The sequence below is a fragment of the Solanum verrucosum genome, unplaced genomic scaffold (genome assembly GCF_900185275.1).
Source record: "Solanum verrucosum unplaced genomic scaffold, falcon-dt-bn FXZP01000085.1, whole genome shotgun sequence".
NCBI lineage: Eukaryota > Viridiplantae > Streptophyta > Magnoliopsida > Solanales > Solanaceae > Solanum > Solanum verrucosum.
Window position 1 is genome coordinate 110842 of NW_026019839.1, and position 22597 is coordinate 133438.

The following is a 22597-nucleotide window of genomic DNA, read 5'->3' on the forward strand; positions in this document are numbered from 1 at the left end:
ACATATAAAAAAACACGACAAATAAAATAGATCGAAACAATTAAATCATGAGAATGTTGTTAATCCTTTGGAAAGAGAGTGAGGTGGACAAAAGTTTTAATGAAGTGATAATTAGTGATTACAATTATAAGAATATATTAGTGATTTAATCATTGGAAGACAAATTAACCCTACTCCAACTCTATCAAGATCATATCCTATAATTACTTTCCCAAAAGCCAAGGAATAAAGAAAAGAATCAAAGCAAAGAGTACTCTCCTAAATTACTCCCACCACTATGTGTTTTCTCCATTTTTGCATTGAAAAAAAATTCTACTTTCATTTGATACTTTAATTTTTGTTTGGTGGATTCATACCTACTTTTCCACATTTCACATTATGATGATTATTTTCTGCTTTTTATGCCACCAATGCTTAAAACAAATATGACCACCTTCACTTTTATACTCAAAATCATCAAAGAATGAAGACCAGATCATAAATAGTATACGGCGATTATTAACACATATCCTCCTCGATTTCAGCAACTTTGTTCTACTCTCCGCTCCATCCCGCTCCGTTATTTTTATTTGTTTATTTTAAAATGAGAAAAAAATATTGAAAACACCTAACATAAATTATTAGTTTTATTCTCGAATGATTGACAGCCTTAAAAATATTTTTTTACTTGTCAAACTAAATTTAGATACACTCATGATATGTCACATGACATAACAAGTTGTCTCAAACAGAGGCGTATCTAGGAGGAGTCACCAGGTTCACATGAACCCATACTCCCCTCCTAAAACCATATATAGTAGTGTTATACTTCTAATAAATATTTAAACATAGATGTGTGAACCCACACTTGAAGTATCATATAATATCGTGCGATGATGATTGGGTGATCCTCTCTAAGTGAGTCTAGAAATTTGAATCTTTTATTTATTTTCCTTTCTAAAATTGGGTAACGCCTCTCTAAGTGGTTTGGATAGATAAAAAAAGTTGGACCTATAATTTTAAAAATTTAATGGTTTTCAGTGATAAGAACCTAAACATTATACATATCAAGTTTATATCTTAGATCTACCTTTTCGTAATATGCACACCCATCATCTCAAAATCCTGGATATGCCTCTGGACTCTCAAACTCTTGTAGGAGCATGAGAATCTTAATAAAAAGCCGAGAGAAGTGTTGAAACTTCTACACTTGACGAGAATTTAAGGGTGTATTTCACTCATGTTGTATGATCAAGGGTGTATTAAAGTTCAGTTAGTCAAGTAAATGGGTGTTTTTAAGGCTGTCAATAGTTCGGAGATAAAACTAATAATTCACACAAGTTTAGAAGTGTTTTGAAAACTTCTCTCTTTTAAATTTTATATTTCATTTAAGCAATAATAATTGACATAGGTGTTTTATTATAATATTTATGTTAATTGATATTTAGTCTTAGAACTTGAAAATAATTTGAGAAAAAAGTAATTGCATTAAGCGTAAAATATGAGGGAATTAAAATATATCTTTCTCTTGATATGCTAAAAATGAAAATATGTTTTTAGTATAATTGACAAATAAAAGTGAATGGATGGAGTACTGTAATACTTCCTTCATTTCATATTATTTTTCTTAAAATAATTTTCTCCGTCCATCTTTACTTGTCCATTATACTAAAAATAATTATCCAACTTTATTTATTGAATTTGAAAAAATCAAGAGATAATTTATCATTTGTCTCTATTTCTTTTATATATTTGTGTCTACTTTATCCTTACTTATTATATACTACTATTTATTCTCCAACATCCAGATGATTTATTATTAATAAAAGTGATATAATAAAGTTACTTTTAAATTTATTGTTTTTACGAAATGTATCAAATTAAACATGGACAAATAAAAATAGGCGAAGAGAGTACTTATTTTCAAAGACTACAAATAAGAATAAATTAAAATAGTTAAATTTATTTTAATTATGATAATTTTAAGGACGTGAGAAAGATATGTTAAGAAGTCCCACGTCGATAAAGGGATGAGAAATTGGTCTCCAAATATTATATCTTTATATAGTATCAAAGTCATATTCATCCCAATTTATTATTCACAAATGTTAGTCCATCAGTTATAAATATTTACACTCCAACTTTATGAGCTAATTTTTAATTAGACTTAAATATCATATCTTTACTGCATTGTGAGCCAAAGGGAGTAGCTAGTAGTGGAAAATATAATCTCTTATTTTTAACACAAATCCCAAGTAGATATCATTTTGCTTTTCCCAGTCCAAGTAATTTGACACAACTAAAGTTATACTTAAATTCATACCCTACTATTTTGAGTTTATGTTTCCACACCCGCAGTAAACCTATTTAAATTGAGTTAACCCACAATAACATGTAATTCTAGTATATATTAAGTCCAATATGATTAGGTGAAAATAAATTATGCCATAATCATATTATAACTTTAACTCTAATTTTTTTTCCAAGTTTTGAAAAGTCAAAAGTTTTAAGGAACATGATCTAACGTGTGTTTAACCTTTCAGAAAAGGTGACAATGATGCTACACTTGTATGCTTAGACCACTGTTGAAAAGTTGAAGATTGATGTACATTCGTCATTCAACATGTAGAAAATTTTGAGACATCCAAAATAATTAGGGTAGATGTGGGGAAAAAATGAAGGATGGATGACTACTACTTGTCATGAAAATCAATCATAATCTTATTTTTTTTCTCAGTTTTAGTAATAATGTTGAGAGTAAATATGGCTCATACCATTTATATGTGTAAAGCAAAGTACTGTTTTCTTTTAATCTTGTGGTATAGTTTAGATATCGAAAATTAAATTTTTATATTTTGATTTTGAATTTGGAGATAAAATCTTTAACTAACAATAGCTAATAACTCAAAATAATTAAAATGTATATTAAAATTCACGGTAAAATTCCTTTTGAACTGGCTGAAATTGTATAGAAGCTTTGAGAAAGGGTAAGATCACGATTTAACCATTTAATTTGTGGATCAAGCTTAAGGTAAGTTGAGACTTTTTAAACTCTTATGAAGTGTTTTGTATTAATAAAATTGATTGTTTAATAGGTTAAGCATAAGCATATTACATATGATGATTCATATGGTTATTGTTGTCTTTGTGGCTTGATTATTTGTTGGTCTAATTAATTAAGATCGGATCGTGATGAAGTGATGATATTGATTTTTGGTTTATTTCTAAGAAAAATATTGTAACTATCATGTTTATTTATCGATTTGAATTACCTATATTTGTTATTGGTATGACTATAGAAGAGCGTGGAGGTTATAAGTATGGTTATTCCAATTCTTGTCATCGCTTTATTTAGGATTGATCGGCGATGTTAATGTGTGTATGCATTTTTCATACTCATTCTACACTTGTTGTACTTTTTTTATGTGCAAGTTTTGTGTTTCGAGTTTTGAGTGGTTGGTAAGCTTGCTGCTGGTTAGTGATAAATATCTTAAAGTATTCGGAGTGAGCTGCTTGACTGTTTCATAGCAGGATACTTCTTTTTTGTTTGTTTATTATTCTATTTTTTTTGAATGGATGAAATTATAATTCTATTTTAGAAGCTTTTCTACTTGTGACACGGGGTTATGAGTGACGTTGTACTATATTTTTCACATTTTCTAATGTATGAATTCTACTTTTGACTTTATTATCAATTTTTTTTGTTACTTTCGCGTTTAAAATTAATTGATTCGCCTACAAGGTTTGAGTAGGTGTCATCATAGCTTATAATTTTCAGATCGTAACACATCTCAAACCCATAAAGTTCAAATCTCTAATTTCAAATGAGAAGTTAATAATTTCATGATTAGTATGTTAATCAACCAAGCAATATTGAAAAAGTACAACAAAATATCTAAACAAATTCAGGCATGTAAGTTTCTATACTGACTAAAACTGACATAGCAGTCTCTCCTGCATCATAAGACATAATGCAGTATAATAAAACAATAAAGTGTTTGATAAAAAAAAAAAAAAAAAAACAATAAAGTGAAAGTAGCTGAGTCATGCTGGAATAAGAGAGTAAGTTTCATGGGGCCAAGTGAAAATTCAACATATTAGTGAAGTATTCAAAGGAATGAAAGCCAAAATGTTGCTTTCTCTAATAACAAAGCAAAAACAAAATTTAAATATACACCCTTCCTTCTTGCAGTAAAGGACAACAAGAATATCTTTAGTTGTCTCTCTTTAATAAAGAAAAAGTAGCACTTTTTTTTATTCAAAAACTCCCTCAAACCAAACCAAGAATATATCCAACCTATTCGAATGCAATCATCCCACATGTATGATTCTTAATACTCATTCCGTTTCATTTTATATGAGTTACTTTGACTTAATACAGAGTTTAAGAAAGAAATAAAGATTTTTGAAACTCGTGGCCTAATAAATCACTCCATTAAGGGTAAAATGGGTAGTTTAAAGTTAATTTGTTATTTAATATAGAAATGTGTCATTCTTTTCTGAAAGGACTAAAAAGAAAAGTAAATCATATAAAATGGAACAGAGCGAATAGTTGTTTCTCCTCAAGTCTCTTAATTCTCTTGTTTCACTCAAGAAACAAGCTTTATATATATATTGAAATATTCCCACATGTATTGTCTTAGCTAATGCAATTGTTCTCCATCTCCCATTTGCTTCTCCAACATCTTCCTTTGGTTTCACTCAAAGAACACAACCTTAGTCTTAAAACAACTTCATACCATTGGTCGAACTACTGAACTGAATCACTTGTTGTCGTTTACTCTTAAATTTTCTATCAAGACCCGTCCTACGTCCTACCTACCCTAACATAGTTTGTCACGACCCAAAATTCCAAGAAAATGGATCAATTGCAACCACAACAACCAGTTCAAGTTTATCCAAACAATCCAAACAACTTCCCTAATCAACCAAACAACATCCCAATGACTCAATCCTCTTCTTCTCATAACTCATCAAATGGTTCATTTGTGAGTGTTTTTGTTGTCCTAGCTATTGTTTTTGTCATATCTGTTATTGCTTGTGTTGTGGGACGTTTATGTAGCAAGAAAAGCAATGGACCTAAGGTGAAGAAAAGTCATGGTCAACCACAAAAACAAAAAGAGGGAAAACATAATAAGCACAATGAGTTTCATAATAAAAGAGAAGGAGGGGATATAGAATTTGGATTTGATAAGAAAATTGCAAGTTCTAAAGTGGCTGCAGCACATGGAGATAATCATTATAAGGGGCCTAAGCCTTATAAGAATGCTAGTGGAGGTAAAGGGGGAGTTAGATTTTCTGATAATCATATTGATTTCAAGCTTGGTCCATGAAAATTTGTAGAAAAAAAATATATGTTCATAGATGAACTCTCTCTATGTACTAATTACTTTGGTAGTAGTTTTTTTTTTTTTTGTAACATGGAGGAAGGGGAATAGAAAGGTAAAGGGACCTGTGAGAATCGCGCATGTATTGTGTGAAAAACTCTCATCAGTATCACTAGACTATAAGTTCTGAGGGTAATTATTCCTTGTGTTTTTCTTTTGTTGGTTAATTGTAGCTTTGGGTTTTTTTTTTTTTTTTGTATTTATGCCTAATGCAACATGATTGTTGTGATCGGGATTGTCAAAGTGTAGTATTTTCAGTTTATCATCAATTGGAATATATGGTTGGGGGTTCAAGAAAATCCAGAGTTGTTAGCTTTTTTCCATTTCATTTGTTACTCTGTTCCTAATCTCATTGTCTCCAAATACATATTTTGTAAACTAGACAGTGTAAAGGTATTGGACTGTAACTTTCTCTAAATTTGCATAAACATACCTTCGACCATCTAGTTTTACAAACATGACTGAAGTATACATTATCTATACACTTCGGTTGTATATGCTATGAATAGTATGTATATATTATATGTAAACTCTAAAGTATACACTATCTATCTGTTGTGTACATATTTTTTAACTGGATGATTCAAAAGCATTAGACTGTAATCTTCTCAAATATTTATTCCTATTTTTTTATGTTCAAGCTAAATTATTAGTTACTTGAGAACTTAAAACTAGATTTGTCATCGAAAAATAATAAAACAATAATCAGTTTCAAATATCTAAGTCATTTGATTTATCAAAATTTATTAACCGAATGAATTTAGATTCACCATATGTTTGATTCATTTAAGAAAAAAAAACATTTTTTTTTATTTTTAAAGCTTAAACCCCCAACCTTTAATAAGAAAAAAAAAGAAATCACCTATTTCGATATTGCTTTGAATTTTGATGGCCATACATCTTCTATCGGATGCACATATTTTTCAAATCTTAGGCACCAAAAAGTCTCATTAGAATTATTTGAATCTTTATGTCAAAATACAAAGTTACATCTTGAACAATAAATAGTAGCCTTTAAATAATTTTCATAACACGTCACTCTCTTCATAGAGAAGTTGAGAAATGAAATGAACAAAAAGAGTATATTGTACAAGTACAAAATATTTCTAAAGAATGCAAAGAATTCACAAGACATATTACTCAAACAAATATTTGAATTTGATTTTAGCTGACAAGTAAATATTTTAATATTAAAAATCCATATCTAAATACCTCAACTTATAATGTACCACTCCCAAATTTTAAACCATATAAAACATACGCTCCTAATTAGTGGACACTAATAATGCTAATTTCACATATCCACCCATTATTGAAAGATTTTTTACTTGTTTATTCATATAAAAAATAAATCAGGCCAAAGAATGTATTAATGATAATGTGGCAAACTATAATTTAACTAAGGTTAGTTGGCTCTTATGATCGAGTTTTTTTCCGGATCCTATGCATAGCAAAAGCTTTAATATATCGGATCAAATGTCTTTTTTTTTTTTTAAGTTGGCCTTCGACAAAATTGATTGGAAATCAATCTAATTTCTTTCTTTTGTTGTTTATATACTTGGGAAAATTAGAGAGAATAACCATTCGGTCATCTTACATTTTTACTACTCAAAATTCATCCAATTATCAATTTATTATCTCATATAATTTTATTAACCCTTGATCCCCACCCCTTTTCCCTCTTTCATGTGACTCTTTTAGTGTTCAATTTCTTCTTTCTCTCTTATTATATCACTACCTTTTCCCTCTTCCATGTGATTTTCATACCCTCATATGAGATAATGCTAATATCTCATATTCACCCATTATCAAAAGATTTCTCATATTGACTATAATGTGGCAAACTATAATTAACTAAGGTTAGTTGGCTTTTGTGGTCAAGCCATTTTCCATATCCTGTGTATTACCAGAGCTTTAATGCATCAAACTGCTTTTTTTTAATTGGCCTTTGATAAAATTGATTGGAAATTAATCTAATTTCATTCTTTTGTTGTCTATAACTTGAGAAAATTAGGAGGATGACCATTAGGTCATCTTACATTTTTACTACTCAAAATTAACCCAATTATTAATTTATTACTATCTCATATAATTTTATTAACCCTTGGTTCTCACTTCTCACCCCTTTTCCCTCTTTCATGTAACTCTTTTAGTGTTCCATTTCTTCTTTCTCTTTTATTATAATCAACTTCCTCTTCTTCTTTTTAAGTAAAATTTTATTCTTCTGTAAATTTAATTTGTGATCGATAGAAAAATTTAAAGAACCTTTTTATGCTTTTTTCTTCTTCTTTCATCTTTTCTACTATTTGATGATAAATTATATCTCTAGCCTTATTTCTTTTGATTATGTAATACCTATTTTCCTCTCATGAAATAATTGTTTTTATCGTATTGTAAAAAAGATGAAAAGGAAATATATTAAGGTGTAAATAGTGAAAAATAAGAGAATAGGGTGCAAGGTAAAAAATGAAACATAAATTAGGGTGCAAAATGTAAAGAACCCAAAATACTCTTCCGTAAGAAAAAAAAGGGGAAAAATTGAAAGCACCTGAAAACGGAGGAGTGCCACCGGAAATCAAAACTTCCGGCGATTTCAGCAACGCTTCCAGTACAAGCAGTTTGAGAAATCAGTTACCGGAGAACGAACGGAGAGATTCATCGGAACCCTAGACCGAATCAGTGAGTTTCCGGATCCACTCCTCATTAATGATGAATTGATGATTCACTACTTGTCTCAAAACGGTGACAGTATCTCTAGGAAGTCGTATCTCTAGACTACAGTTGATAGCTTATATTTCTGTTTTTCATATGATTTGAGCCTAAAAAGCTTCATTTTTCTTTGTGAACTATTTCCTCATTGCACTTAGTGGAAAAATCAAATAATTCTAGCTCCATTTTGACTTATCTAAGATATGATGTCGAATCCGTCGATGGTTTAGTATGTGTGGATAAAAAAGTGGAAGATGTTACATTGTATTTAAGTAGTGATAATAGTCATGAATTGCCTCAATGTCTATGTATTGAGGATCCAGCTGTCAATAAAACCCAGTATTTCATGAACGTACCAAGCACATTGACATTGATTGTCACTTTATTCGGGAGAAGCTCCAGCAAGGACTACTCAACACTTTCTATCTTGCCTCCTCTGAACAACTGGCTGATCTATTGACTAAGGGGCTTAGTAGTTTGCAGCATTCTCATCTTTTGTCCAAGCTAGGCATGATCAACATCTTCTCTGTGCCTAGCTTGAAGGGGGATATTGAGGATCCAGCTGTCAATAAGGATAAGCAGTTAGCTGAAGTTAGTTAGTTAATTCACTAATATTCCAGTTGTATTAGTATGTTAGTTAACTAACTACAGATTAGTTCTACACCCTACCATAGTTAACTAACTATAGATTAGTTCTACATCCTACTATAGTTAGGATATATTTAGATGCCTTGTATCAGATATTAATTCAATCAAAGCTTTACTCAATGAAATAGTTACTTTCTTCTCTGCTTAGACCGTAAGTCTCCATTAGCATTTCTTTTTCTTCTCAAGGAAAGTTCCTTGCACGGAACTTTACACTATGCAGTTGCTCTTCATCAATAATTTTGAATTTGTGTGGTGAAAAAATTGATATTGAGTGGAAATCTCTGACTTTTTTCTCCATAGCGTTAGATGATGAAACTGTTATGAACAAACTGTCAGGTGTCTTGCTTAGGACACTTTGGAACTGTTTTGGTTTAATGGTTTCCATAGGCTGTATTGAGAATATGATTAGGAGATATCGAGAGAGGAAAGAAGGAGGATATTGATTATGTTCTATGTATCAGTAGGAAAGCAGAGAATGAATCTCATTAACTGGAATGAAAATGAATATAACAGTACAAACTATATACTAGCTACACTAATCAACCTACTTGCTAACACGTGTAACCAACTAATGCTCTTTAACTACTCAATAACAAACTAACCGAATAATAGTTACAGGCTGAACTTTTAAAGTGACTCCACTGTTCTCAATCTTCCCCCTCAAACTAAATGTACTGAACACATTCAGAACTCTTAGTTTGGACAACAATGATTTATGTTGAACTCTTCCCAATGCCTTGGTCAGTATATAAGCCACAAGACATCCCTTTCTCAATTTTTCTAGCTTCTTCACCACTTTGGAGGGGATTGGAAATAATTACATAAATCGGTTGCCAATGAATCTAACACTGCATTTATCAAGATAAGTCTGCTCCCTAGTGACAGTTATTGGAATTTCCACATAGCTAACATTTTCCCTGGCTTTTCAATTATCCCATCCCATATTTCAGGTCCTTGTGTTTGTTGTCTAAAGTCATGCCCAAATAAACTGTAGGTATTTGATCTATTCTGCACCCTAAGATATTGGCCAGCCCGTGCATCTGTGCAACTTCCTTGATAGGAAATAAACTGCTTTTGCTCTAGTTCACACACAAACCAGTGACATATCACCCTGATGTAGCTACTTTGTTCTGCTTTAGTTTCACAGAAGATCACTGTATCATCTGCATAAAGCAATTGACAGATTTCCAAATTCTCACCTGCTCTGTTGTTGAGTTTGAAGCCTTTCAACCACCTATAATGAATAGCAATCCTCATCATACTATTAAATCGAGTCTAGATTCTAAAGGTCGACTTTTTAAATCAAAATTTCTAAAGGGGCAATATTAAATGTAAAGAAGCTAAAGGGCAAAAGTGTGAGGGACACCACACCTTGTAAGGCGGGGTGAACCCCGCGCCTTATAAGACGTTCTGTACTACACGCCTTGTAAAGTATATGGCAAGGGAAAAATTCCCCTCATCCTTGCATTAATAGGCTACAGGTTAGATGTGTAGATTTATAGGTAAGTTCAATTAGAATCTTGATAGGTGGAATTCCTTCTAACTAAAAGGCATTCTTACATTATGATTACAAATCAAACAATTTATTTATGTACTCCCTCCATTCATTTTTAGTTGTCACATGCAGCCTATTAATGCAAGGGTGAGGGGAATTTATTCCCTTGCCATCTACCTTACAAGGTGTATGGTACATAATGCCTTATAAGGTGTGGGGCCCAGCCCGCCTTACAAGGTGTGGTGCCCAGCCCGCCTTACAAGGTGTGGTGATCCTCACGCCTTACAATAAAAGTTAATGTCTTCCATTAATATTTATTGTAAGGTATGGTGTCCCTCATGCGTTTACTCCTTTGGTTTCTTTTCATTTTCTGTTGCTCCTCTGGAAATTTTGAAAAAAAAAGTTGCCCTTTAGGCTCCGGACTCCTATTAAATCCTTACATGGCTATCATGAGCGGAAAAGGTGAGAGAGGATCCCCATGCCTGAGACCCCTTTCAGAAAGAAAAAAAAAACTCACATGTTCTCCATTCACCAAAATAGAGAACTTGATAGTTTTGATACAAAAACTAATTCATTTCAGCTACCTGTCTCCAATTTACATGATTTCAATTAGCACAAATGATTAGTTGCTCATCATATCTTAGTCCGAGTCTCTTTACAGTCTGGGGAGATGGAATTCTTGTCTGTCATACAATATAATAGAAAAAGTGAGAGAACTTCAAAACATTGTGTATTGACATATATGCTCACAACCTAGAGAAGAGTGAAGCATTATCATCTTTCAGGAAGTCTGATCAATGTATATTTTCATTCATGTGCCTTAGTTTACTTTCATGATTTTATTCCTTTTTCACGAAATAGCCGTCCAACTGTTTCTCTGATAGGTTAAATCTCTGTTGCATTAGGAGCCAAGTCATGCACCACTATACCAATTATGAAATGGTAGAGAATATTCACTTACAGATTTAGCAAGGCAAAGCTAATGTATTATGAGTTATGACCTTCAACATAATCGTCTGTTCAATTATCTGGTTTGTATAGATATGAAGGATATTATCTATGATGGTAAGATATGGAGGAAGTTTTGTATGGTACTATGGTTGAAGTTTTATTTGGTTCAAGACATTGAATCTCTTCTCCCCAAGTGTTTATGGACATTCTATCTCGTCTCCTAAGTGATTATGGATAGTCTATCTCTTCTCCCGAGTGTTTGTGGACATTCTTTGTTTTCTTTTACTTCGTATTTTGGTCAAAGTACTGGTCATGTTTGAACAGATACATTTTTTTTTTTTGTGAAATCATGCAATTCTATTGATGTCGTACTAACAAAGTAGTGAAGTACCTAATATATTTGAACAGAATGAAGAAAAATATTCACTTGTTTTTTTCCTTCCTATATTTCCTTATTGTATCTAATTCTTGTGTACTATGTATAGAGTTGCAGTGGCACGATGGCTAAATCCGGAGCAGATGAGAAGATTCTCAGCTACAACGATGTCGTTCTCCGGCGATCAGATTTGGACATTCTCAACGGTCCTAATTATCTCAATGACCGCATCATTGAGTTCTATTTTAGCTATCTCAGCTCACTCTTTCCATCTGACGACATATTACTGGTTCCACCTTCTATTGCTTTCTGGATTAAAGAATGTCCTGATCCTGAAAGCCTGAAAGATTTCATGGAACCACTTCATCTCTCTCGAAGGAAGTTGATTCTCTTACCTATAAACGATAATTCTGACGTGTGCATGGCTGAAGGTGGGAGTCATTGGAGCTTACTGGCTTTTGATAGAAACTCCAATGTATTTGTACATCATGACAGCAGTTCCGGGTGCATGAATGAGTATCATGCCAAACAAGTATACAAGGTTACTCTTCCGTATACATCATCCAACGCCACTTATAAAGAGTGTCCAAACACACCAAAGCAAGTCAATGGTTATGATTGTGGCGTGTATGTTTTAGCTATTGCACGAGTCATCTGTCAGTGGTATGCAAGCAGTGGAACCCAAGATGCAGATACTCTGTGGTTCTCTCATTTGGAACAGGTCACTCCAAGTGCTGTTTCTGTGATGCGTAATGATATTCTGGGGTTAATAAAAGGTCTGATGGCTGCACCTAAGACTGTGGCGTAACGCTCAATGATGTGAGTGAAAACCATGCAACAAGTTCGAAATCCAGCAGAGATAAAAAACACTAGGTGAGGTTTAAATTCGAGCAGTGACCAACATGAAGTTTGGTAGTCAGTTATCTCACGATTTTGTTGGATTTCAGGAAAGATTTGCTATTTCAAAAGAAAGCTAATGGGGAAAACTAGGAATATAGTATCTCCATTTTGATAAAATAATATTCATTGTTGAAAAGACAGTGGTGTAATCCATAGTAGATGAGGCATCTTGGTTTTGATCAAGCCTTGGTGCACCTTCTCCCTAATAAAGTATCGATCTATCTATATGTTTTTTGTTCATTCATGAAATACAGGATTTGCAATGATTTAGATGTCTGCGTTGCTGTCACAATAAACTAAAACTGCCCCTTGTATCTTGATGCCAAGTTCTTTGATAAAAATTTTAACCTAAACAACTTGGCAATCATTGAAGCCAAACTCCTATATTATGCTTCAGCTGAACTTCTCGAAACTATGGGACTCATGTTCACAACAATTGTCAGTCAGCTGCAATGTGAAAGTACAAGCTTATATACTAGCTACACTAACTGACCTACTTGTTAACATGTGTAACAAACTCATGCCAACATCTTCAGCATTTAGGTAATCTTGAAGAGCTCAAGTGCAGGTTAGTAATATTTATCCTATGTGGCCACTGCTAAGGTTACTTTTGGTATTAGTTGTGCCAGCGAGTACTGTAATGATTTTGATGAAGAAGAGAGTTTTCATGATTGTTATCAAGCTTATCTGCAAAACTTGACTCATGTAACTGTAACAGTTGGAACTATGATTGCTTTAGAGTCAAAAGACATTGTTTGCTCTATTTTTAAATTTTTAGCAATAGTTGTAGAATGTGTACCTCAGTAAGAGAAGAACCCTCAAATCTGATCAATGAGAAACTTCTCTGTAACTGTAAATATCGATGGAAAAATTTGTTGTTGCTAGAATCTTTAGATGGTTATATTTGTCATAGCAAACTACATATATATCTGATTTCAATTACTTTCATTTTCTTGGTTTTTCTTTCTTTAATTAATCCTTACTAGTTTCACTGTGATGTCACTGCATCGATCAGGTCGAGCTTCATGTTGCCACTCAAAGGAGTGGCTCTTCTAGAATCGCGTAGGGACAATCAACATAGAATTGGAAACTATGAGCGTAACTTCCTATAACTTTTTCTCTTGTTGCACTTATTTATTTCTTGATCTCCTATCGTGCCCCCTAGCTCCGCCCCTGACTGTAAATTGTTCTGAATCAGACACTTCAACCATGAAATTGTCGTCTTTTTTTTTTCTTTCATTTGTGAAATGTCAGTTCAATTAGGCTTTAGACCCTTATATGATCGAAACTATGTTCTTTCTCTACAACTTTGTCTCTCACTCTGCCCCTTTGTTGCAAGGAGATCACATTAGTTTAGAGAGTTGGATTTCAAACTTTGTATTTCCCAATCTCAAGAATGTTAGTGCTGTCTGCTCCATAGGGATGTATTTCAAACCCCTATGATAGAGTTTTCAAACTTTCAGAATTTCTGCTGAAGAATGCAATCGTCTTGGAGAAGTTTGTTATCATATCAAGGAGAACAAAATGCTGGTTGTTCAGAACAAATGTTGTGTTAGGATCAAGTGCTTGCCATCATGCCAAAAGCTATAGTTGATAGCAAAGACGTAACTTTATTTCGTAAATAAGTCGTATCAAGAAAGCGTCATGCTCGATCATGACTCTGACCTGGACTACCCATCCCCTCGTGGGCAGGATGTTGGGATTACCCAACATGTTGTCTTGTAGTGAAACAAGTTATATGTTAATCCTAAAACAGAACACATAGGATGTTTCTCTCAAAATCAAAGTTTAAGGTAAACATTTACAAACATAAAGAGACAAAATACTGTATGATTATCAAGAATTCCTACTTGAATTCAAACATTCATATACAAGCTGATTCAATAAAAAACTCTACTTAAAAGAAAAGGAAACAAAAGCAAATACTACAAATCATTCCCAAGAATTAAACAACTTGTAAAATCACACTCTAAAGCTTGATCATTTTCATTAGGATACTGTCATCCAACTCATGAATATCATCAAAAACAAATACGCGCATACAAACGCGTACGATGGTTTTTTATGATCTATTTCTTTATGTTGCTTTCTATCCTGTTCTTGTTCTTGTTGTATAAGTTTCATCATCTCTTTGTAAAATTTCCAAGTAATCAAGATATGTATAACTTGAAAAAATATAGATGGAGGAAAAAATATTATCCTATCTAGCCAAAAATGATGCCATGTCCTATGTGTGACATGTAAAGTAGGAATTGCCCATGCTACAACAATTATACCAACCATTGTGGCTTTTCTTGCTTGTACATCTTTTATTTCTTCCATTTCCTCTACTTGCATATTATCTCCAATTTTTTCCATTTTTTTTGTAGGTTGATAATATAATGCCCTCTTTTCCCTCTTGTGCCTTTTTTTTTCAATTTCTTTTTGGAGGGGGGAGGGAGTGAGGGCAAGAAGCAAGGAGGATGGGAGTTTTTTTTTTTTTAATGTTAATGGAAATGAAAACTAATTTGATAAAGAGAAAAAAAGATTTTTTGATTGTTTTGGATGGTTAAGAGATAAATGCTCTCATTCATTATTAGTTTTAATGTGATGGATAAGATGAAGTTTCTCAATTTCTCTATTTTTAGTTTGTTAGGTATCTTATTACTTGTTCCTCTTTCTATATTTTTATGTTTTTTCGTTTTTTTTTTTTGAGAATTCTAATTAATTAATGGTAATTTTAACAATTAATTTCTTTGGCATTAAAAAATAAAATTTGAGGTACGTAATTCGGCTTACGTGGGTTTTTCTAGAAGGGTGTGCAAAAATTGGTTTAATTGATAAATTGAACTGAAAAAAATATTATTGATTTATTGTTATTGAATTATCGGGTTAATAATTTTTGAAAAGATCTGTAAATTTTATTAATGGGTCGTTCATTTTTCGATTTTATGATTTGGTTAATAATTAAACCGATATCCCAGTAAAATTATATTAAAATTACTATTTTACTCCTAATTATATTATAGCGATTTTAACATTTTACCAACTCTATTTCCTAAATTATAGTATTACTTCGGTCGTAGGTAACACAAATTAGCCTTTTTGTCTCTCTAGTGCGACACCTTATTTTTTTTCTTGACACAAACTAGTATTACTTTCTCTCTTCTCAATTTCAAATTTAATTGTGAAAAAGACAAACGATTAATGTTGTTTCTACAATTTATTGCATACGTCTTTAGAAGGAATTCAAATAATTATGTTCTAAACAAAAGTGATCAATGTAGAATTGTGCACGTACTGCACTTCTATTCCTGCAACTATTTCTATTTGATGAACATCATTTTCTTATCGGTCAAATCAAAAACCGATTCGTGAAAAATAAAATTTTGATTAACCAAAAATTGATATTAAATATCTTATTGATTTAGTGTGTACACAAATAAAAAAATCAATAAACCGAATCGATCTATGTGCACCCTTATTTTTCAAATTGTTTTAAGCATAATCATGATTTTTACATTGTACGAAAGTTTTTGAAATGTAATTTGTAAATAATGAATTAAGGTCGAGAACTCGAGATAATACTCAAAGAGTGTAAAAATTCTGAATTAATAACCCTTGAACATATTTCCTTTAATTAGAGCGTCTTGAAAAACAATACATAGTCTAGTGTAGGGGTGTTTATGGGTCGGTTTGGATCGGTTATTGATCAAAACCAAAATCAAACCAACTTAATCGGTTTTAAAATTATCAAAACCAAACCAAACCAAATATAATATACAGTTATCGGTTTGGTGGTTATCGATTTTGGTTCGGTTATTCGGTTATTAACCATACACAAAAATAAAAGAAATAATTCATTCAAAATGTGAAAAAAGTGAACAATCCATTCAAAACAAAAAATAGTTAGAATGACTTAAATTACTGAACTTTCGATCACTAAATTTACCATCAATAAAGCTTTAAAATCCACTATATTGTCCTAGAAGGAAGAGACAATAACATTTTCAGTTCCACAAAGAATTGTCATAGACACTCATATACATGAAATCAAAAGATAAATGTTTCATTTTAGACATTTTTGCTTTCAATAAGTAAATTATAAAGAAATTTTAATGAAAATATGTATAAAGTCTTCAAAATTGTTTATAACATTAATATATTAAGTATGTATATTAATAAAATATGTGTATATAATTCATCGATTCGGTTCGGTTATTTCTTCGGTTTTTTCGAATAAAATCATAACCAAACCAAATACTATTGATTTTCAAAAATCTAAAACCAAATCAAACCAAACCCAAATAAAATCGATTTTATTTTATCGGTTTGATTCGGTTTTTCGATTTGGATCGATTTTTATCCAAACCATGAACACCCCTAGTCTAGTGTATAAAATATTCAACATTTATTCAAAATCCGAGGGAACATGCACCCCAAAAGATTGAAATATAGACGGTCTACATTAATACAAAACATTTTAACATCTTAAATGAATAATTTACAATTTCACCTTTTGATATTTTTTTTCCAGTGTGGATATTATCCTCAGCATCAAATTGACAACTTTTCACAATTTGATTTGAACACATGCAAATGGTACTATACATACGTCCTAAACAAGCACAGTTGTATAACTTACTGACCTTACAAATTCCCAATGATTCTTTCCAATAAAGTTAAAAATTTGTAACAAAACATAAAAACTAGAAACTAGAAAGAGAGAGAAAGTAAAACTTGTAGTCTTGTACTATCTTCAAAAGAGAAGAATACTAATAGGAAAAAAAATGGCATCTTTTATGTACAAATTATGAAGTACAAAAACAAACACACCTACTTTTTTTTTATTCTTATTCCCCCCATGTTTTTTCTAGCACAAATCATACTTGTGTTAGCCTTCTCATTGCTTTATTGGTCCCTAAATGTCCATTATTAAGAGACATACGTTATTTGATTATATGTATAACTTGAAAAGACATAAATGAGGCACCAAACTTTTAATGGATGATATAGATGAGTCTTTTCTCAAAATTCGACAACATATTTGACCTCGTTTCCTAAATAATTTGATCATAGCGTTGAGAAAATTTTAACATATAAAATGATATGTTTCACTTATATTATCACTAAGCTTTCTTCTTTTTTATAACAATAAAACATAATACCTTCTTTTGTCACATTAACTAAACTATGTGAGAGCTGCCTAGTAGTAAATGATCGAAATACCAAATTTGGGGCGCCAGATTAAAAACGAGGAATTTTTTTTTTGATATTCACAAAATGAACTTAAGAAAAATTCATATTTTTATATATAAAATAGAAATTTCTTATTAAAACATAAAATTATAATTTCTTTTTTATAAATAATCTACTAAATCAATTCTCTCGAATAAAATACATGTTAGAAAAAGAAATAAGATTATTAAATGTTTTTATTAATTTATCTTTTATTTAATTATGAGTAGTCAAATTTTTACACGTTGCAATCTTTTTCCTTAATATGAAATTTGCTGCGTGACATGTGTGGTGAGCGACTTGTCATAACTCATAACTAAGGTAGAAAATTTGACATAATTTATATTTTAAGAGCAATTCACACATAGTTCAATTATTTTAAAATGACAAAAAGTAATTTCATGACTTTGTTACAATAATGCCTGAAATTAACATGGATGTTGATGTGATGTAGCGAATGAGACTACTTCTAAGTTAATCATAAGTTTCAATTTTGAGGGTTGAATATTAGAAAATCACTAATAGGGAGTGTTTCGCCTAAATTAACTCTATCCGACACGAGTCTAAATTAATCGAAGTTCAATATGAATACCAAACACACGAACCAAAAAAACAAACCATTTTTCTGATCAAAATATTCTAAAAATCAGAATGCAACTGTGGGACTCTTAAGAGTCTTCAGTCAACATTTACCCCAAGGTACTATTCTGTCTGTATGTTACAGAGAGGGGCCATCAGAAGCCTCTGACAAAGATTGTTGTGCTGATTATTGGATATCCCATCTCACAAAAAAAATAATAATATTGGTTATAACTGTCGTTTGTCTAAATAAAGACACATCCATATTTCTGACTTGTCTTGTTTGTAGTATTCAAATTTCAAGAAAATAACTCAACTTACTATTAGCTATGGAAAAAGCATTAGAATGGTTAAGACCACTTGTTGATTCCAAGAATTGGGAATATTGTGTTGTTTGGAAGTTTGGTGATGACCCTTCAAGGTAAAATGTTTTTCTTTTTTAAGTCTTCCTACAATTCTTGCAATTACTTTGATTTGTCATACTCAAGGTTAGGTCTTTCGAAAACAACCTCAATACTTCCACGAGACTCCACTAGTGCAATTTATGTTATTGTTAGGATTCTCGATATCTAAAATGCAGAGAGTACTTTCTGGCTCTGTCCATTCTTGAAAATTGATTTTTTTTTGTCCATATGGTGTTTGAGTGTATGTGTGTGTGACTTATTTTGTGTTTGTGGTGTTTAGGTTTATAGAATGGATGGGATGTTGCTGTTCTGGAGCTAATGGAGTTGATGTCAATGTTAAGAGAGAAAATGGAGGAAAACAGAAATTTAGTTCTCTGTGTAGAGATATTCAAGTGCAGCATCCTATTAGAACAAAGGCTTGTGAGGTTTTAGCTCATTTTCCTCATTCTATTTCCCTTTATTCAGGGTATGTTTCCATTTCCCTTTATTTATAAATGTTGTGTTTTTGCTTCCTTTGAGCCGAGGCTCTATGGGAAATAGTAGGTAGGAGTAAGGTCTGCGTACACACCACTTGTGGGACTACATTGTGTATGTTGTTGTTGTACTTGAATTCGATTTGTTTAAACATATGTACTATAAAAGGCATGACTATACAAACTAACTTGAACATATGCGAAAACAGGATTCAGGCAGAGGTTGTAACATCAAATGAACCAAAGTGGATTAATCATGCTGAGATTTCCAATTCAAATTTGTCACATGTTAGTATAACTCTGAAAGTTGAAGTCTTTACTGAACTCTCAAGATTAATTTGAGAGCTGTGTTTTAAACTGAATTCAGCGACTCGTTGCAGGATTTAAAGGGTACCCTGGTATTGATTCCGGTTGCTGGTGGACTGGTTGAGCTTTACAATTCAAAGATGGTAACAATCATTCTCTATTCTCTGATAATGTTAGATAAGTTGTTTGTTAAGTAGTAAATTGGCCATCAATATGCACTGAACTGAAAGACTTAACTACTTACTTTACATTAATTTGCATTGAACAGATATATAAAGATCAGAAGACAATTAATTTCATTATCAATCGCTTCAAACTTGGTTCAGAAGAAGCCAATAGTTCCGTAGCACAGAAAGAAGATCAAATTCTTGATTTCTTTCCCTATGAGAAATCGAACTTTTGTGCTCCTCTCCTGCAATATGCCACAAGTTTTCCTTCAAGTGCACCTCATATTTCTCAAGTATCTGAATCTAGTGCTAATCCCAGCATTCAAGGATCATCGACAGGTTCCATTCCTTCAAATGAACTTACATTGTGTCATTCACCTCCTGACCATTTATCGCGCAATGTACCTTTAAGTCAATCTACTGAAGGGTATTTTGAGCACACGGAACTTCAGTGCAGTGGAAACTTGTCAAGAATGGAAGACACTACTTTTCCTTGGAAACAAGAAAACTATATAGTAGCAGGAGATATGTTCGGTATGGGTAAGAAAAGGCAAAAGGGACCTTATCAGTCAAAGAATCTTGTCACAGAGAGAAAACGAAGGAACAGAATCAAAGATGGTCTTTTTACTCTTCGAGCTTTAGTTCCCAACATCACTAAGGTTGCTAATAAAGCTACTCATCTTATATTTTACGTCTATATGTCATTCAAAGTTTTGACACTATCCTTGCTTGATTTCTTTCAGATGGACAAAGTTGCAATACTTGGAGACGCAATTGACTATATAAATGAACTGCAAGAAAAAGTAAAGTTGTATGAAACTGAGCTCAACAAAATAGAAGCGGAAGTTACCAACAATGAAACTCCTGAAATGGTCCTATCAGACATGACTGAAATGTCCAAAGTTACCGGACAAACAAATGAGAAAACACAATTTTCAGTTAATACAACTGATAGGACGAGAATGGAGGTGCTGGACGTTGCTCGATTTCTTTCTGTTTCTTTCTATTGCTTTACAGGTGCCTTAGAGTCTCCTTGATATTTTGCATTGCAGGTGGAAGTGAATCAAATTGGTGCAAGAGAGTTCTTGTTGAAGGTTTCTGGATCACATAAACCTGGTGGATTTACGCGGTTGATGGAGGCCATGAATTACTTAGGACTTGAGCTAGTAAATGTGAGTTGTACCACGTCTGGAGGGGAGATCGTGAGCGTTTACATAGTAGAGGTAAATTTCAATCTCTTCTTATGCTAGTCTCCGTTAATCCTTCATAAATGTTATTGTACTTATTTCGGATCCTCCAAAAAAAATAAAGCGTAACATTAACATTTGAAGGATCCGACATGGATGTTTTCCATGCATTTTGACATCTACTTGCTTCTTGCAGGCAAATGTGGACAGAGTTCTTGATGCACAGAAACTGAGATCTTCACTAATTGAGCTGACAAGTTGAACATATATATCTTTTGTTGAATCATATATTAACTGTTTAGTTTGTCAATCATTTGACTTAGTTATTAGCTACTTAGCTTGCAGAAACCAATCAATCAATTGACTATGTAAAAAGATAGAGGATGGTCTCAACTTGTTGTGAACTTATTATATGAATTAAAAAATCTAGAATTTAAGAATCTTCGGGTGTTCGAAGAATCTCACGTTTATATTAATCGAATGAATACATAATACATGTGAATCACATTGTTAACTAATCAATATTTTCATCCAAGTTTTACACTTAATCATAATAATTAATACACTTTCTGTCCTAATTTTTGTGATATTGTTAAATCAGGCACAAAATTTAGGAAATAACGAAAGAGTTTATTATGTTTATCAAATTGCCCTTATTAAAGTTACTTAATACTTTATTTTTAATTAACTTTTCTTAATAATAAAGTGTTAAGCAGGACTCATAAAGTCAAATTTCTAGTCAAATAAAACCGAGGTGCAAATTTAAAACATCCAAAAGAAGACAAAGTTCTTGTTTGACAATTAAATTTCTTTTGACATTTAGGATTGCTGGATAAAGTAAATTAAGCTTACTTTCGAAGTAATAAGCGCGATTATTGAAAAGGTTCTTTTGGATTAATTGCTTCACATGCATGTGATATTTACGCTAAATTAAAAGATGCATGACATATATTTATAAATTGAATGAAAAACAGATGCATACACAACATCGCAAGAAATGATATAATAACCATAGAGCTCGAATGGAGATTTTTTTATTGATTAATATATGGCCTTTATAACCTATAAATAATAATTTTTACCTTATTGTAAAGGTGTTGATCCCAAGGAATATAATAGCAACTCTCGGATCCAGTACAATCATTCATCATCGGAGCTAATTAAATGCTTAACACGACTTTCTATAATAACATTATTATTTTTATCTCGTTTTTACTTGCGTTATCTAATACAATTAGTGGCTAATAATCCAAATTTAACGAGTAAAACTGAGATTCGTATTCTTGATCTCATATAAATTCAATTGTAGTGTTTTCTGATAAATAACTTCATCACTAAATTGAAAAGTATTTATTGTTGTCGATCTGTATTACTAAGATACTTAGAACAATAATTTTGCAAAACTTTATAAGAAATAACAAACTTCAAAGTATATTTTCAAAATCAAACAGTAGAATTTATATATGCAGAACAAGAATAGTTCAGAAAATCCGTTGTTTAAAACTGAGAAGAGACTCCTCTATTTATAGTCAACAAAAAATAGTATGAACAAGTGTTTATTGTGTCTTATCGAAAAAGTCATAACACTTTGAAAAAATCACAACTTTTTGGAAAATTCACAATCTTTTGGAAAAGTCACAATCTTTCCAAAAAATCGCACCCCTTCAAAAAAAAAGTGTGAACTCTTCAGAAAAATCACAACTCCTAAGAAAAAATCACAAATCTCAGTTTTCTATTCATACTTTTTAAAACCAAACATTTATAAATATAGTTATCTATATTAGTACGTACTAGTTACTTGCTAACACGTAACTATTGA

The 22597-nt window shown here is 31.8% G+C and overlaps 3 protein-coding genes across 3 annotated transcripts; all 3 read left to right on the forward strand.

Moving 5' to 3' along the window:
* Positions 1 to 4560: 4560 nt before the first annotated feature.
* On the forward strand, positions 4561 to 5665 carry LOC125814696 (uncharacterized). The gene has a single exon (XM_049494172.1). The coding sequence runs from the start codon at positions 4839 to 4841 to the stop codon at positions 5310 to 5312; it is 474 nt and encodes a 157-aa protein (XP_049350129.1). The 5' UTR covers positions 4561 to 4838; the 3' UTR covers positions 5313 to 5665.
* A 2205-nt stretch (positions 5666 to 7870) lies between these two features.
* LOC125814686 (NEDD8-specific protease 1) lies at positions 7871 to 12651 on the forward strand. The gene is made up of 2 exons (XM_049494161.1): positions 7871 to 8045; positions 11655 to 12651. Exon 2 carries the CDS (start codon positions 11670 to 11672, stop codon positions 12351 to 12353), a length of 684 nt encoding a protein of 227 aa, XP_049350118.1. The 5' UTR covers positions 7871 to 8045; positions 11655 to 11669; the 3' UTR covers positions 12354 to 12651.
* Positions 12652 to 18533: 5882 nt separating this feature from the next.
* On the forward strand, positions 18534 to 21135 carry LOC125814707 (transcription factor bHLH90). The gene is made up of 8 exons (XM_049494181.1): positions 18534 to 18662; positions 18926 to 19111; positions 19328 to 19406; positions 19499 to 19567; positions 19693 to 20250; positions 20335 to 20559; positions 20644 to 20814; positions 20975 to 21135. Exons 1-8 carry the CDS (start codon positions 18571 to 18573, stop codon positions 21038 to 21040), a joined length of 1446 nt encoding a protein of 481 aa, XP_049350138.1. The 5' UTR covers positions 18534 to 18570; the 3' UTR covers positions 21041 to 21135.
* The last annotated feature ends 1462 nt before the right edge of the window (positions 21136 to 22597 follow it).

What these genes read in the sequence shown, in the direction of transcription:
- LOC125814686 (XM_049494161.1), top strand. Translation starts at nt 11,670, where the DNA reads ATGGCTAAATCCGGAGCAGATGAGAAGATTCTCAGCTACAACGATGTC.
- LOC125814696 (XM_049494172.1), top strand. Translation starts at nt 4,839, where the DNA reads ATGGATCAATTGCAACCACAACAACCAGTTCAAGTTTATCCAAACAAT.
- LOC125814707 (XM_049494181.1), top strand. Translation starts at nt 18,571, where the DNA reads ATGGAAAAAGCATTAGAATGGTTAAGACCACTTGTTGATTCCAAGAAT. An exon ending in TTTGGTGATGACCCTTCAAG is followed by an intron (nt 18,663 to 18,925) that starts GTAAAATGTTTT and finishes TGTGGTGTTTAG; the next exon opens with GTTTATAGAATGGATGGGAT. An exon ending in TAGTTCCCAACATCACTAAG is followed by an intron (nt 20,251 to 20,334) that starts GTTGCTAATAAA and finishes GATTTCTTTCAG; the next exon opens with ATGGACAAAGTTGCAATACT.